This window comes from Electrona antarctica (assembly GCF_951216825.1).
Source record: "Electrona antarctica genome assembly, chromosome: 6".
Classification (NCBI taxonomy): domain Eukaryota; kingdom Metazoa; phylum Chordata; class Actinopteri; order Myctophiformes; family Myctophidae; genus Electrona; species Electrona antarctica.
In genome coordinates, this window is record NC_136811.1 from 52,371,677 (window position 1) to 52,389,176 (window position 17,500).

The window sequence follows — 17,500 nt, forward strand, 5'->3', positions numbered from 1 at the left end:
TGGGTCAACTCAATGGAGCAAGATCTTAAAGTGAGGAAGGCACTTGCATGGAGGGCCCTGAACGGCATGACCAGTGTATGGAACTCAAATCAACCTCCCCCGTCAATCCAAACGCAGCTTCTTCTATGCAACGGCAGAACGGTAGAGTCTGTTCTCCTATGAATGCTGGACCCTGAAGCCAACCCTGCAGAAGTCTCTAGATGGGTGCGGTGTTACACCAGAATGCTGCGTGCTCAGCAAGAGTACACATGTTACCAACATGAATCTGTATGATGGAATGCCAAGGGTGAGCCAGAAAACAGCAGCCAGGAGAATGGGACTATAGCAGGACACTGACAAAGACACCAAGAGCTGCCAAACAGAAAGCCTGTGGGAACCAACACACGGGCGCCGGTCACGAGGACATCCCACATTAACATATGTGGATGTACTCAAGGACGACGCAGGAGCGCAAAGCACTAACGAGCTGGCCAGGTGTATGGAGAACCGGGATGACGACCTAGAGATAGAGGGGGAAAACTAAACCAAAGGAAACACTATAACCTTCCATTCATTATCATTTTTACTGCAACAATACTTTTACGTAAATACAGTTTATGACAACTCTACCAAACCGCTAGTAGTGAGTCGTGAATAAATTAACTTGATTGCCTTATATCTGTGTGTGCGTTCCAGCTCCAGTGTAGTACTTTGGGCACGCACGCACGCACGCACACACGCACGCACACACACGCACGCACACACGCACGCACGCACACACGCACGCCGGTCCGGGAGCCCACGGTACATTTCGAACACTGTTGGCCTTCAGTGTTGTCATGGTAACTAGGCTGAGATTTCCACCTAAAGAGAGTCATTATAGTCCTCTACCTCTTTTAACTCCATCCTTCCTCTCCTTCCACTGTGACAGAAAAGGTTAGAAGTTAGTTAAGACTTCCACCCAGGTGTAAAGGTTAGAAGTTAGTTAAGACTTCCACCCAGGTGTAAAGGTTAGAAGTTAGTTAAGACTTCCACCCAGGTGTAAAGGTTAGAAGTTAGTTAAGACTTCCACCCAGGTGTAAAGGTTAGAAGTTAGTTAAGACTTCCACCCAGGTGTAAAGGTTAGAAGTTAGTTAAGACTTCCACCCAGGTGTAAAGGTTAGAAGTTAGTTAAGACTTCCACCCAGGTGTAAAGGTTAGAAGTTAGTTAAGACTTCCACCCAGGTGTAAAGGTTAGAAGTTAGTTAAGACTTCCACCCAGGTGTAAAGGAGCAACTTGGACACTCAGGCATGAAGGAAGCATGAGTTCAAGTCCGTTGCTCTCCCCATGTCCCCCATATATGGGGACTAGGTTGGCGGAGGGTGTGTAGAGCCCAGGATCACATTAGATCATTGACACAGGGGTGAAAAATGGGTGGGACAAAATCATGGGATAAAAATTATAGAAAAAAAAAGTTAGTTTCCACTGCCTTTTGTTCACTGACCAAAACTATATACTGTTAAAAAAACCTCATTGTATGAAGTCATTTCATGTTTGGTTGCGCTCGGGTGTTATTATTGAAAATAATAAGATCTACAAATGGGACAAAAATCCAAAGCCAAATGACATTATGACGTCCTCCGGTGACATCCGTGACGTTCAGGACTAGGCGAGATCAAAGCCCAGGACGTCTTCACCGGTTGAAATAAGCTTATTCTGGGCCAGATCTGACTAGTTATGATATGACTTAAGTTGGTCTGGCCTCTATCAGACTGTCTCTGATTCATACCAGGGACGTCCGTCTTAGTGGGCAGAATATATGTTGGTTGAAATCAGGTGATATTCTGGGCCAGATCTGACTAGACTTGGTTTGACTTGATCTGGCCCCAATCGAGACGTCACTAATTCATCCAGGTCTTGACCGCTTGACCCAGCAAGCATGCTGGGTTGAGATCCTGCATGCGGAGTTCTGCAAAAACTATTATCCGGGTTACAAAGGAAAAGCCCAAAGCTCTGCATGCAGGGCTGAATTAGGCCAACATCCTTTACGTCTAAATATACAGAAAAGATCCATTCAATTCTGGAGCCATTATTAAAAAGAGTGACCCTGCCTGGTACCATTATAAAGCCCTTGCCTGCCAAGAGCTGAACATTCAAAGAAACCCCCTCAGACAGCATCTGACATCACAAACCAAATTATAACTAAAGAAAAAGGTGAATATATCACTTATCATTGGTATGAACTGTGGCAGACTATACCTAACCACATGTAACTGATACAAACCTTAGAAAGACGATGTACAGACTGAGTGATCATAGTTTGGCAATATAGAAGAGCAAACACAGGCTGCCCAGTAGGGGTGTGCTGAAATATCGATATGGCGATATATATCGATACGTCCTCCCGCGATAAATAATCGATATTGATTATTAAAATATCGATATTAAAAAAAGAAATCACTGACACCAGTGATAATGGTCAGTTGGTGGTGTTTGTGAGGCATTATGATGATACCAGTGATAATGGTCAGTTGGTGGTGTTTGTGAGGTATTATGATGAGGCAAAGGGGGAGTTTATTGAGTATTAATTTAGTGTTTGAGTGGTGCAACCACTATAGACAGCTATGTGTGTGTCCCTCCTTGTGTCCGAGCACGAAAATAGCGTTTTTTCAGTTCCAAGTATTTTGTAGTTGCAGATATCATGATATATCGTTGATGAAATTTCATACAATATATCGATATATCGCAAATATCGCAATATATCGAATATCGTGATATTATCGTTATCGAGGGCCTAATATCGCGATATATATCGTATCGTGAGGTACCCATATCGTCCCACCCCTACTGCCCAGAGAGTAGTCTCGCATGGCTGGACTGTTGCCTCTTGCACATTTCGTGCAAATTTAGCATATATAGCTTGCTGCTTAGCAGGAAAAAAAAAGTAAAGTGTGAGATGGAGGATGACTGATTTAAGCAGTCACACCTGGCCTGAGTCAAACTAGAACTGGACTCAGAGCTGGGTGTGGCTGCGCACCTGTTGCATCATGGACTTGATCAAGGCACAACAGGATAAATCAGTCATCTCCACAAACACTCAAAGAGAGCTTCTGTCCGGACAGTGGGGAGCTATCTGCTTTCCTGTGTAAAGTGTCATATGTTGTGTTATTCGGAATAATAATTAGAATAATAAGAATAAAACGGTCTACTTAAGAAAGCTGCCCTGTGTTGTGTCCTTCCCTGCCCTGGGTGGTGACTAGTCGGTCACATAAAGATATTTTAAAATATATTTTTGTAAACGGAAATGCCAGCTTCTTTACTCAGATTTCGTGAGATTGTGGAATAGTTGTCTGGCTACGCAAGACGAGACGACCCAGAGAGGATAGGAGACGAGACCACCCAAAGAGGAGAGGAGAGGAGACCACCCAAAGAGGAGAGGAGAGGAGACCACCCAGAGAGGAGAGGCTGTACTGTCACTGTGACCAAGGAGCTGCAGAGACAGAGTTACACCTCCTAATAAGACAATGTAAAAAAACAACTACACAAAATATTAGAGAGGAGTTCTTTCCCAAAAATCGAAACAAATTGCCGACGTATGACAGAAAGGGAGAAATGTCACTCCTTCTGGGGGAACGGAAGGAATTTGCAGTTTTGGCTGCAAAATACGTCAATTCCTGTCCCAAGAAAAGGGACACAGATGTGCTGTATAGTAGGGATGGACATCTTTGTCGATGGAGAGAGCCACTATATTTCCACACTCACTCCAGACTAATTTCAAATGCCTTTCTAATGCCTTTAATTGTATTCATGTTTAACTTTATGAACTAAATACAAATACATTGGACATAAAAAAAACAGACAATAACATTTTAATACTACTCATTAACTTCTTTACTGCCATCTAGTGTTCAAATACTTTGACTGCGTCTCTGCCAGTCGTTCACTCCAATGCTACGGAGATTGATTTGTTTCCGGGTTAAACAGGAAGGTGGGGGCTTCCGGAAGTGGAACGACACAACACAGCCCACAGCCTTCAGCTAGCAGAACAACCAGCTGCATTTTTTCAGCGATGCGATACAAAATCACAAATGATTTACGATCGTCGGGTGCGTGCCGGCGCACCATGGACAGCTCTCGAACCTTTGGAGATACGGCACTTTGAAAATCGGGTTATAATGGAGGCTCAACGGATCTGGATTTATCTGGACAACCGTGGGACCGACCGACTCGACGCCGGTCACCAGTTGGTGCATATATAGATAGATAGATAGATTATGTTGTGATGATGTTTATTCTTTATGTCATAATTGTCATTGTGCTTTGGCAAAACTTTACAAATGTCATAACAATAATAAAGCCAGTTGAGAGAGAGAGAGAGAGAGAGAGAGAGAGAGAGAGAGAGAGAGAGAGAGAGAGAGAGAGAGAGAGAGAGAGAGAGAGAGAGAGAGAGAGAGAGAGAGATGATGATGATGATGATGATGATGATGATGATGATGATGATGATGATGATGATGATGATGATGATGATGATGATGATGATGATGAAGGGAGGAGTGGTAGAGCAGATGGTAGAATTAACAGAAAATAAACAGACTGCCATGGAGGGAGAGAAACAGAGAGTTAGATGAATGTTTGGACAGAGATAAAGTGGGAGAGAGAGAGAGAGAGAGAGAGAGAGAGGTGGCTAAAATTATTAATGAACGAAGAGTGAGAGAGAGATAAAACAGGAAGAGAGAGATAGAGGGAGAGAGAGCGCGTGGGAGGAAATTGTGAACTACAAGTTACAACCTTTATTATACAACAGAGGACGACATGACAGGCACACGCACACACACACACACAGTCGCGCGCACACACACAGTCACACACGCACGCGCAGTCGCGCACGCACAGTCGCACATGTACGCACACACACACTTCCAGAGAGACAGATGCAGGCGGACTAAAGCGTTGGCAGAAATGAATGTATTTGCTAATCCTCGATATAGCACAGACAGACAGACAGACAGACAGACAGACAGACAGACAGACAGACAGACAGACAGACAGACAGACAGACAGACAGACAGACAGACAGACAGACAGACAGACAGACAGACAGACAGACAGACAGACAGGCGCAGACAGACAGACAGACAGACAGACAGACAGACAGGCAGGCAGACAGGCAGGCACAGACAGACAGACAGACAGACAGACAGACAGACAGACAGACAGACAGACAGACAGACAGACAGACAGACAGACAGACAGACAGACAGACAGACAGACAGACAGACAGGCAGGCAGGCAGGCAGGCAGGCAGGCAGGCAGGCAGGCAGGCAGGCAGGCAGGTAGGTAGGTAGGTAGGTAGGTAGGTAGGTAGGTAGGTAGGTAGGTACAGACCATAATTCCGGTGAGCAGACAGACTCCTTTGCCACAGTAGGTGTGAGGGACCATGTCTCCATAGCCGATGGACAGGAAGGTGATGGAGATGAGCCACATGGCGCCCAGGAAGTTACTGGTGACATCCTGGGCATCATGATACCTGCATGGTGGGGGTGAAACACTCAAATGTTTTTACTTCAGTAAAATTAGCAATACTGCAATAAATAAATACTATTAAGGTCTCCACACACCGAGCACGAATTCGGATTTTTAAGGGACATCTCTCCATCAGTTTTCCGAAAAGCGCGGCCGGTGTGCAATCACCTTTACTCTTACGCCAGGGCTCCACCGGACGCGTTGCGTCTCCGTCGCGTGCGTCAAAAAACGCACCGGTTCAATTTTAATGCACGCGTTAATGTCACGCAACGCCGGCAGTGGAGCCACCCTTCATTGATTAAAAAGGGAACATTCCTTGACGGTGACGGAGACGCGACGCTGACGCGCCCGGTGGAGCCCCGGCGTTACTGTCACAAGTAAGAGTTCTGGAATTAAAAATGTACTTGAGTAAAAGTACAAAAGCATTGGCATCAAGATGTACATACATGTATAATGTACCAAAGTACTCATTATGCAGAATGTCGCATTTCAAGTTGTCATTTTCAAATATCTCATGCTGTCGGGAAGAAACAACCTTTTTCCCAAAATTCATGAAATTAAAAATATGTTTTTTTCAGGAAATATAAAAAAAAAGAGAACAAAAGGAAATGAAGAGAACCTTATAGCCTCATTAAAGTTGGTACTGTGACTTTGTATATTGTCAATTACTTGCATGAGAGAGGGAGAGGTGGTGGAGTTAGTGGCTTTAGCAGACAGCTTTTGCTTCCACACTTAAAGGAGAATTTCATGCTAGAAGGCTTTCTTATATACCTTTCGTTGTAGTTGTTTTTATTGGCTATTTCCCCTACGCCCACCATAAGCCCTCAATGGGGTGCTGGGTTTTAGTGCTAATTTGCTTTAGTCCATCGCTCGGAAATCAAATTTTCTGGTATAAATCCTCTCTTCATAATGTCAAGAGTATGTGTAGCGTCACACTTTACTCCATAGAAACGCCGTTGCTGCGAGACTTCGCGAGCTCCATCCACTTGCATGGAGCTCAGCGAAGTCTCGCGATAGACGAGACTTAACGCTTTACGGCTGGAACACAGCAACGGCGTTACTATGGAGTAAAGTGTGAAGCTACACATACTGTTGACATTATGATGACTATGGAGTAAAGTGAAGCTACACATACTGTTGACATTATGAAGACTATGGAGTAAAGTGTGAAGCTACACATACTGTTGACATTATGAAGACTATGGAGTAAAGTGTGAAGCTACACATACTGTTGACATTATGAAGACTATGGAGTAAAGTGTGAAGCTACACATACTGTTGACATTATGAAGACTATGGAGTAAAGTGTGAAGCTACACATACTGTTGACATTATGAAGACTATGGAGTAAAGTGAAGCTACACATACTGTTGACATTATGAAGACTATGGAGTAAAGTGTGAAGCTACACATACTGTTGACATTATGAAGACTATGGAGTAAAGTGAAGCTACACATACTGTTGACATTATGAAGACTATGGAGTAAAGTGTGAAGCTACACATACTGTTGACATTATGAAGACTATGGAGTAAAGTGTGAAGCTACACATACTGTTGACATTATGAAGACTATGGAGTAAAGTGAAGCTACACATACTGTTGACATTATGAAGACTATGGAGTAAAGTGAAGCTACACATACTGTTGACATTATGAAGACTATGGAGTAAAGTGAAGCTACACATACTGTTGACATTATGAAGACTATGGAGTAAAGTGAAGCTACACATACTGTTGACATTATGAAGACTATGGAGTAAAGTGTGAAGCTACACATACTGTTGACATTATGAAGAGAGGATCAACGGATTCTTATGAAAATCAACCGATAATCACCATTAAAGGTTACTTATCACTCGATCAATCAAACGAGCCTAACCTCAGTCTTAACCGTCACATAGTGGCGTGTTGTAAGCTTGTAGAGAGCTGCTATTTCTGCTATTTGTGAAGAAATTAAAGAACATGTATTGACACATTTCAACATGGAAATGATTGACGGAAAATAATTGTGATTTAGGCGATTATGTAATAATTGTGACAGGCCTACTGATGATGTTAGAGGGAAATGGTGGTTATTTTTTGTATTGTTTTGTCATGTAAACACAAGGCAACGTTACATACTGTGCCTTTGAGTAAGTACAGCGTTAAGTCTACTTCCGCAATGTTTCCATATTGGGACCAAAATACAAGCAGAGAGTTCCTATTCCAGCACCACGGACAGCGACGCAGTTCCTTTCAGCACCGCGGACAGCGGCACAGTTGGCTGGGCTCACTGCTTGGCACTGGCAGTGTGTTAAAGATTTGAGTTAAAGATGGAGTGCCACAATTTGTGTGTGTCTATGAGGTGACAGTACTTCATTAAACACCCTGGAGTCGTTTTTATGTGCAATAGTGTATTAACTTTGTATTTAGGGTTTCTTTCTGGAGGCTGAACCCTTGACAGTCAAACGGGCCAATGAAATAAACAGTAAAATAGTGAGATCACACTATCAGCCCCTCCCCTAACCCCTCCCCCTTTATCATACAACTACAGCTGTGGGTGCGGCTTTAGTTCAGGTGGATCACCAGCCATCACCACCCACCAGGCAAACCAGGCATACTTAATGAACTGGTGGGCGTGTCCACATAAAAGCATGATTTTTAACAAATACTGTACACTTTTTGGATATTATAATAATACCTGATGATCATGTTTTAGGGTGGAAAAAAATCGTGGCACTTTAAAAACGTTCGCTCTGAAAGAACATATATCTTAAAAAAATAGCAGATCTACAAGCTCGTAGCGTGACACTCGGTGCTGCGCTTAGGAGTGAGTCTGCAGTTCTACAGATGTGCCATTCCATTAGGAGTGAGTCTGCAGTTCTACAGATGTGCCATTCCATTAGGAGTGAGTCTGCAGTTCTAGATGTGCCATTCCATTAGGAGTGAGTCTGCAGTTCTATATGTGCCATTCCATTAGGAGTGAGTCTGCAGTTCTACAGATGTGCCATTCCATTAGGAGTGAGTCTGCAGTTCTACAGATGTGCCATTCCATTAGGAGTGAGTCTGCAGTTCTACAGATGTGCCATTCCTTAGGAGTGAGTCTGCAGTTCTACAGATGTGCCATTCCTTAGGAGTGAGTCTGCAGTTCTACAGATGTGCCATTCCATTAGGAGTGAGTCTGCAGTTCTACAGATGTGCCATTCCATTAGGAGTGAGTCTGCAGTTCTACAGATGTGCCATTCCATTAGGAGTGAGTCTGCAGTTCTACAGATGTGCCATTCCTTAGGAGTGAGTCTGCAGTTCTACAGATGTGCCATTCCATTAGGAGTGAGTCTGCAGTTCTACAGATGTGCCATTCCATTAGGAGTGAGTCTGCAGTTCTACAGATGTGCCATTCCATTAGGAGTGAGTCTGCAGTTCTACAGATGTGCCATTCCATTAGGAGTGAGTCTGCAGTTCTACAGATGTGCCATTCCATTAGGAGTGAGTCTGCAGTTCTACAGATGTGCCATTCCATTAGGAGTGAGTCTGCAGTTCTACAGATGTGCCATTCCATTAGGAGTGAGTCTGCAGTTCTACAGATGTGTCATTCCATTAGGAGTGAGTCTGCAGTTCTACAGATGTGCCATTCCATTAGGAGTGAGTCTGCAGTTCTACAGATGTGCCATTCCAACACTCTACTGTACTTTTCCTGCATTTTGTTCTGGAAATACTTGTTTTCCCCCCAAGGTTCTTTTCACTGTTTTGCTTTGCTAATTATCCTCTTCTGTTACCGAAAACAAATGGTCAAATGGACAAATGTTAGTTCCTCCAGGGTCTGAATGCCTCATGTCAGCTGATTGTATCCATCAGCCTATAGCTGATTGTATCCATCAGCCTATAGCTGATTGTATCCATCAGCCTATAGCTGATTGTATCCATCAGCCTATAGCTGATTGTATCCATCAGCCTATAGCATCAGCCTATAGCTGATTGTATCCATCAGCCTATAGCTGATTGTATCCATCTATAGCTGATTGTATCCATCAGCCTATAGCTGATTGTATCCATCAGCCTATAGCTGATTGTATCCATCTATAGCTGATTGTATCCATCAGCCTATAGGAAGCTTCCTATTCCTCATTCACATCTCAGCTGATCATTACGTCACACTTGCATACTCCAATCAGAACTCACGCTCTTAACCTATTTAGACCTGAGACCAGATTCTAAAAAAGAATCTTCTAAATCATGACAGTTTTCTGAAAAACCAATGTTTCTATGTCAGTGCTTCTCATTGTTTCATGTCAAGGACCCCAAAAAATGATATATAATTGGCCCGCCGACCCCCATCTGAAAATAAGATGTTCCAGGGACCCCCCCTTAAATATTAATGTCAATGTATTGCTGTGTAAACTGAATGTTGAACTGACATTCTTGTGTGCGTGGCTCTAAGAATCTAGAATTCAATGCTGCACAGCTCTATGGCTTTAATGTTAAAATTAATTCAAGTTGTATGTTTCAAGTTTGCATGTTAATCTCATTAACTGTCTTGATATGTGCTTGTTCTTTATAACCATGGGGGGTTTCGCTTGACGTTCCTCGATGTTGCTTAGCGTGCTGCTTAGACACAATTCAGAGAACATGTGCTTGTTCTTTATAACCATGGGGGGTTTCGCTTGACGTTCCTCGATGTTGCTTAGCGTGCTGCTTAGACACAATTCAGAGAACATGTGCTTGTTCTTTATAACCATGGGGGGTTTCGCTTGACTTTCCTCGATGTTGCTTAGCGTGCTGCTTAGACACAATTCAGAGAACATCTCCCATATACGGAGTCTTTAACGCCAAATCTAACTGTATTCCATTTGTGGCAATAAATGCTTAATCTATTCTATTCTGACGTCAGTGTTTCCTGTCTGAAGTGTCACTTTTCGACACTTCTATCCATCGTAAAAACAAAAAGAATCTGAATAGCATTTAACCCATTTTGGACGGGAACCCCTTTTGGTGTTTTAAGCATTATGTTATACTTTAGCTATTGAAAAATAGCAGATCTACAAGCTCATAGCACGGCACCGAGTGCCGCGCTATGAACTTGTAGGTCTGCTATTTTTGAAAAATCGTGAAAATGTGCCTCAAATCTTTGAATATATAATGTTACAGAGTGAACATTTTAACTCAAATCTGGGGAGGTCCTTGGAACAACATATTTTCAGATGGGGGTCGGCAGCCAAAATATATATTTTTGGGGGTCCTTGACATGAAAATGTTTGAGAATGAATGACATGGAAAACTGTCAGGATTTAGAAGGCATTTGTAGAATCGATCTCAGGTATAAATGGGTTAAATAATGGCACCTTTTCAAATCCCCTCCTTTCTCCCTGGTAATGTTCTGGATGGATAGCGACCGCACGGCTCTATTATGAAATCGTTTGCAAACAATCTGCCAGAGACGAGCTCGCGCCGAGCGCCTGCTCCTCTCCTCGGAGTAGAGACGAGCTCGCGCCGAGTGCCTGCTCCTCTCCTCGGAGTCCTCCGTGCCTGTGAGGCTGAGCTGTCCTGCCAGGCAGAAGCAGCTGCTGGCTTTGATCAGCCTGAAGCACTACACGGAGAGGAACTCTCACTGGAGCTGGAGCACAACTCACTTACTGGGAAAAAAAACTGCTCACATTTTGTTTGTTTCAATCAAGTAAAAGTATCAATACTGCAATATAGAAATACTCCATTACAAGTTAAGAAGTAGGTCGGGAGTGGCGTATTGTCGGTACCCGGTAACAAGCAGGAGTCTGTCTCCGTTACAATGTGCTAGACACCCTGGGAGATGGAGTCTGTTCTCGTTACAATGCACTATAGACCCCTGGGAGATGGAGTCTGTCCATGTTACAATGCACTATAGACCCCTGGGAGATGGAGTCTGTCCCTGTTACAATGCACTATAGACCCCTGGGAGATGGAGTTTGTCCCTGTTACAATGCACTATAGACCCCTGGGAGATGGAGTCTGTCCCCGTTACAATGCACTAGACCCCTGGGAGATGGAGTCTGTCCCTGTTACAATGCACTATAGACCCCTGGGAGATGGAGTTTGTCCCTGTTACAATGCACTATAGACCCCTGGGAGATGGAGTCTGTCCCCGTTACAATGCACTAGACCCCTGGGAGATGGAGTCTGTCCCTGTTACAATGCACTATAGACCCCTGGGAGATGGAGTCTGTTGCCGTTACAATGCACTATAGACCCCTGGGAGATGGCGTCTGTCCCCGTTACAATGCACTATAGACCCCTGGGAGATGGAGTCTGTCCCTGTTACAATGCACTATAGACCCCTGGGAGATGGAGTCTGTCCCCGTTACAATGCACTAGACCCCTGGGAGATGGAGTCTGTCCCTGTTACAATGCACTATAGACCCCTGGGAGATGGAGTCTGTTCCCGTTACAATGCACTAGACCCCTGGGAGATGGCGTCTGTCCCTGTTACAATGCACTATAGACCCCTGGGAGATGGAGTCTGTCCCTGTTACAATGCACTAGACCCCTGGGAGATGGAGTCTGTCCCTGTTACAATGCACTATAGACCCCTGGGAGATGGAGTCTGTCCCCGTTACAATGCACTAGACCCCTGGGAGATGGAGTCTGTCCCTGTTACAATGCACTATAGACCCCTGGGAGATGGAGTCTGTTGCCATTACAATGCACTATAGACCCCTGGGAGATGGAGTCTGTCCCCGTTACAATGCACTAGACCCCTGGGAGATGGAGTCTGTCCCTGTTACAATGCACTATAGACTCCTGGGAGATGGAGTCTGTCCCCGTTACAATGCACTATAGACCCCTGGGAGATGGAGTCTGTTGCCATTACAATGCACTATAGACCCCTGGGAGATGGCGTCTGTCGCCATTACAATGCACTATAGACCCCTGGGAGATGGCGTCTGTCCCTGTTACAATGCACTATAGACCCCTGGGAGATGTAGTCTGTCCCTGTTACAATGCACTAGACCCCTGGGAGATGGAGTCTGTCCCTGTTACAATGCACTATAGACCCCTGGGAGATGGAGTCTGTCCCCGTTACAATGCACTAGACCCCTGGGAGATGGAGTCTGTCCCTGTTACAATGCACTATAGACCCCTGGGAGATGGAGTCTGTCCCTGTTACAATGCACTAGACCCCTGGGAGATGGAGTCTGTCCCTGTTACAATGCACTATAGACCCCTGGGAGATGGAGTCTGTCCCTGTTACAATGCACTAGACCCCTGGGAGTTGGAGTCTGTCCCTGTTACAATGCACTATAGACCCCTGGGAGATGGAGTCTGTCCCTGTTACAATGCACTATAGACCCCTGGGAGATGGAGTCTGTCCCTGTTACAATGCACTAGACACCGGGTTTAGCAGTATGCTAAAATTGTTAAATTATTCAAAGTTGCTGTGGAAGGGGACATTTTCACTACACAGTCCTGTTGGTGAACTTCGGAAAAGTTCACCCAACAAGTGGAACACTGATGTCCGAAAACAGACATGAAGCACTTTCAATTCTATAAAAGATATGCCTAATTCTCCAATAGAATTAAAAAACGTTGAGATCCAAGACTGTAAATTCCTCACAGAGTGTACGATTTTATGTCTGTGCACACTCCCGCCCTGACCCCTGGGGGTCCCCGGACCACGCTTTGAGAACCAGTCATATGTACCTGACCAGAAGCAGGTCATGAGTGTATTAGGAAAGTGTCCACGGGCGCCATAACAATGACTGATTATTTCGCCCCATAGTCACTGAAGTAAATATTGGACCCATTCGTCATGAGACAGGCATCTCAGGCCAAAGACCACTTAGCTGAGAGAGAGAGATATGAAGCAGCAGTGCTGGGCAGTAACGAGCTGCTTAAAGATGGAGTGCAGTCAGCTTTATTCATGTGTTAATGAGGTGACAGTACTTAAAGCTGTCCATTCATCGTCAGTGGCATTCAATATTTGTGTTTGGACAAACACTCACAGCTGGCCATTCATTGTCAATGGAATTCAATATTTGTGTTAGGACCATGTTTGTGTTTACACAAAACATAGGCGTGGAAAATGCTTGGAAAATACTCTCATGTACGTCGTGTACACACGATGTAACATTAAAGAAAATGTTGAACCTTGAGCCCCAGTCACAGACCAACACACACGCACGCATGCATACACGCACATGCGCGCGTGAGTGCCCCAGACTGTGTGTGGAAGTGTCCCCATGAGGAAGACATTTAACAGCTAAGCGCTCCCTCTCCAGCTCTCACATCGTGACCAGACATAAACTGGACCAAACAGAATGTCCCTCACGGGAATTAACAAAACATCTCCCCCTCCCCCTTTCAAGGTATTATTTGACTCTACTTTGGAGTGGCGCAAAAATAACTAATTACATACGGTACAGTGCTGTACTGTATGTACTCAAGTACAATATCTGGATCCGAGATGTAGTGGAGAAGAAAGTGAAAGTATTGAAAATAGAGAATACTCCGGTTACTCTGGGTATGTTAAAGTACATATACCTCAAAATTGTACTTGGTTCCTTTCCACCACTGGTCCCCCCAGGCCCGTACGGACGTGCGTACCTCTCACAGACTCCTACGGTCCAGGCTCCACACAGACAGACATACCTCTCACAGACTCCTACGGTCCAGGCTCCACACAGACAGACATACCTCTCACAGACTCCTACGGTCCAGGCTCCACACAGACAGACAGACAGACAGACGTGCGTACCTCTCACAGACTCCTACGGTCCAGGCTCCACACAGACAGACAGACAGACAGACGTGCGTACCTCTCACAGACTCCTACGGTCCAGGCTCCACACAGACAGACAGACGTACCTCTCACAGACTCCTACGGTCCAGGCTCCACACAGACAGACAGACAGACAGACGTGCGTACCTCTCACAGACTCCTACGGTCCAGGCTCCACACAGACAGACGTACCTCTCACAGACTCCTACGGTCCAGGCTCCACACAGACAGACAGACAGACAGACAGACATACCTCTCACAGACTCCTACGGTCCAGGCTCCACACAGACAGACAGACGTACCTCTCACAGACTCCTACGGTCCAGGCTCCACACAGACAGACAGACGTACCTCTCACAGACTCCTACGGTCCAGGCTCCACACAGACAGACAGACGTACCTCTCACAGACTCCTACGGTCCAGGCTCCACACAGACAGACAGACAGACAGACAGACAGACGTGCGTACCTCTCACAGACTCCTGCGGTCCAGGCTCCACACAGACAGACAGACAGACAGACGTGCGTACCTCTCACAGACTCCTACGGTCCAGGCTCCACACAGACAGACAGACAGACAGACGTGCGTACCTCTCACAGACTCCTACGGTCCAGGCTCCACACAGACAGACAGACAGACATACCTCTCACAGACTCCTACGGTCCAGGCTCCACACAGACAGACAGACAGACAGACGTGCGTACCTCTCACAGACTCCTACGGTCCAGGCTCCACACAGACAGACAGACAGACAGACAGACGTGCGTACCTCTCACAGACTCCTACGGTCCAGGCTCCACACAGACAGACAGACAGACAGACGTGCGTACCTCTCACAGACTCGTACGGTCCAGGCTCCACACAGACAGACAGACAGACAGACAGACAGACATACCTCTCACAGACTCCTACGGTCCAGGCTCCACACAGACAGAAAGTAATGTCCCATTACTTTTGGACATATAGTTTTACGGTTTAAATAACAGTGCAAATAGTGTTCTAAATGTATATAAAATGAAACATATCATTGTGTTAGATAGTTGTATTTTGAATATTGCTTGTCAAACGTTTTAGGCTTAGTTAGCCTATTCAATCTGATTGGTAAAGCTCTGCATGGTTGCTGCACTAGACCAATTTAAAATAGTATTAGATGTTTTTCGTTAATAATAACCTATACGAATTATTACTGAACCATTTTAGATGTTTATATTTCACCAACAGGCATGATATGAATTTATAGGCCAGTGGCCGCCGGCCGGCTCCATTTTGCGCAGTACGGCACAATCACAGCTCAGTCCATAATATCATATAGCGCTCACTTATCTATAATCAAATCATCTACTTGTACTCATTAATACTACAGCTTCATACTCCACAGAGAAAAAAAACAACGGTCAACAACAACAACAACAACTGCCTGCTGACTTCATCCAGTCAGCCAGGCACCATCCACTGAGCATGGCTTTACGCATAATCATCAAATAGCCCAGGGGTTCTCAACGTTTTTGGCCGGGGACCCCCGGAAATGCTTTGGCAATGTCTCGGGACCCCCGCCCCGCCCCCTCCCGACCCCCAATATAAATTGACTGCTACAATAACCTTAAACCATTTTGGGCGGGAACCCCTTTTGGTGTTTTAAGCATTGTTATAATTTAGCTATTGAAAAATAGCAGATCTACAAGCTCGTAGCGCGCCACCGAGTGGCGCGCTATGAGCTTGTAGGTCTGCTATTTTTGAAAAATCGTGAAAATAAAATTTAAAAAAAAAAATATATATATATATATATTTTTTAAATAATTTGGGGACCCCTAAAATAATTTGGCGACCCCCCGAGGGGTCGCGACCCACGGGTTGAGAACCCCTGAAATAGCCTATAAATACGGAAACGGAATAGTTACTCTTTCGCACGCAGACAAAGAGGCAAGAGCCTGGCACAGCAACAGACAAAGATAAAGAGCATGGCACAGCAGCAGCCAAAAACAAACACTGTCACGCACACACCAACATTGCACTGCGTATGCAGTAAAGGCTACACAACAGCTTCTATTAATTATGATCAGCGACAAGTCACAACTTCACTAACATTAGGCCGCCTACCTGCTTCTTTTTCAATCACTTCAGCCTCAGCCGTAACATTATTATTCTCGTCCTGACTCAGACTCTCCTCCCCCGGTCCAAGTCCTCGGGATTAAGAATGCGCGGTGGTGGTGGAACCGGAGCAGCAGCGCTTGGTGAAACACCACCACCACCCGCAGCGGTGCAGTGCTGCTAGAGCTAGCCGGCTCCTCTGCAGTTTCGTCGCCGACAACAACACGTCTTTTTTTAATCCATAATGGCTTTTTTTAATCCATAATGTCACTTTCCATTCACTTTTTCTTCCGCTGTGTTACCTGTTAATGTCCTTCACCGCGCCAGTCTTTTTTGAATTAGCATACGTCAGAGTAAAACGGAGCAAACCACTTCAGCGGCCGAGGGGGAACAGAGGCGCCACTACTCCTCCACCAATGTCACATTCACTTCAACCCCCCTATGAGATTATGGACAGAGTGGACTGGGCCGGCCCAATTCTCAGAATTGGGCCAGACCGCCCAGTCCGGGCCTGCACAGACTCGTACGGTCCAGGCTCCACACAGACAGACGTACCTCTCACAGACTCGTACAGTCCAGGCAGCGATGATCCACAGAGAGATGCTGAAGACCAGCAGGACCGTTCCTGGACAGATGGTCATCAGCGTCTTCATCACGAACCTGGTGTTAAAGTGCACCTGGGGAGACACGCACGCACGCACGCACGCACGCATGCACACGCACACGCACACGCACACGCACACACACACACACACACACAGAGACACACACACACACACACAGAGACACACACACACAGAGACACAACTGTTCATTTTGACGGCAAATTTTGATTTAGTTTTACTTTTGAATACAATTTTAATTGAGGGTAAAAAGTGGATTAAAAACAATTTACTGGTAAATTCATGAAAAAGAAAATCTTATAAAGACAGGGGTCATCAGACTCATCAATATGTCCACACACATACTCGTGTCTGTGGCATGACTTGACCTTGTCCCTGGCACATTTTAGATTGTTGGTGTTTTATATAGAAGTCTGAGACTGACAGACCTGTTGTGGTCATTCATTCAGGGATGGTGTGCATTATTGTCCGCTCATTTTGTCTGTGGCACTAATGGGATTTTGACAACGTGGCGATGATCCCCTGTATAAAGGTGAATTATTTGTCCTTGTAAAAGCGTTGGTAGACTGTGGGGCT

At 45.3% G+C, this 17,500-nt stretch overlaps 2 protein-coding genes across 2 annotated transcripts in view; one reads left to right on the plus strand and one right to left on the minus strand.

Moving 5' to 3' along the window:
* Nucleotides 1-17,500, plus strand: part of LOC306925145 (scavenger receptor cysteine-rich domain-containing group B protein-like) — a gene marked incomplete at its 3' end in the record, with an annotated part of 797,673 nt that overhangs the window by 386,180 nt on the left and 393,993 nt on the right. The gene's annotated exons all lie outside the window — the stretch shown is intronic.
* LOC306925142 (small conductance calcium-activated potassium channel protein 3-like) overlaps nucleotides 1-17,500 on the minus strand; it is a gene marked incomplete at its 5' end in the record, with an annotated part of 218,701 nt that overhangs the window by 38,316 nt on the left and 162,885 nt on the right. The window contains 2 exons of the mRNA XM_079503824.1: nucleotides 5,345-5,507; nucleotides 16,845-16,978. Coding sequence (XP_079359950.1) covers nucleotides 5,345-5,507; nucleotides 16,845-16,978 — 297 coding nt within the window. The remainder of the gene's footprint in view (nucleotides 1-5,344; nucleotides 5,508-16,844; nucleotides 16,979-17,500) is intronic.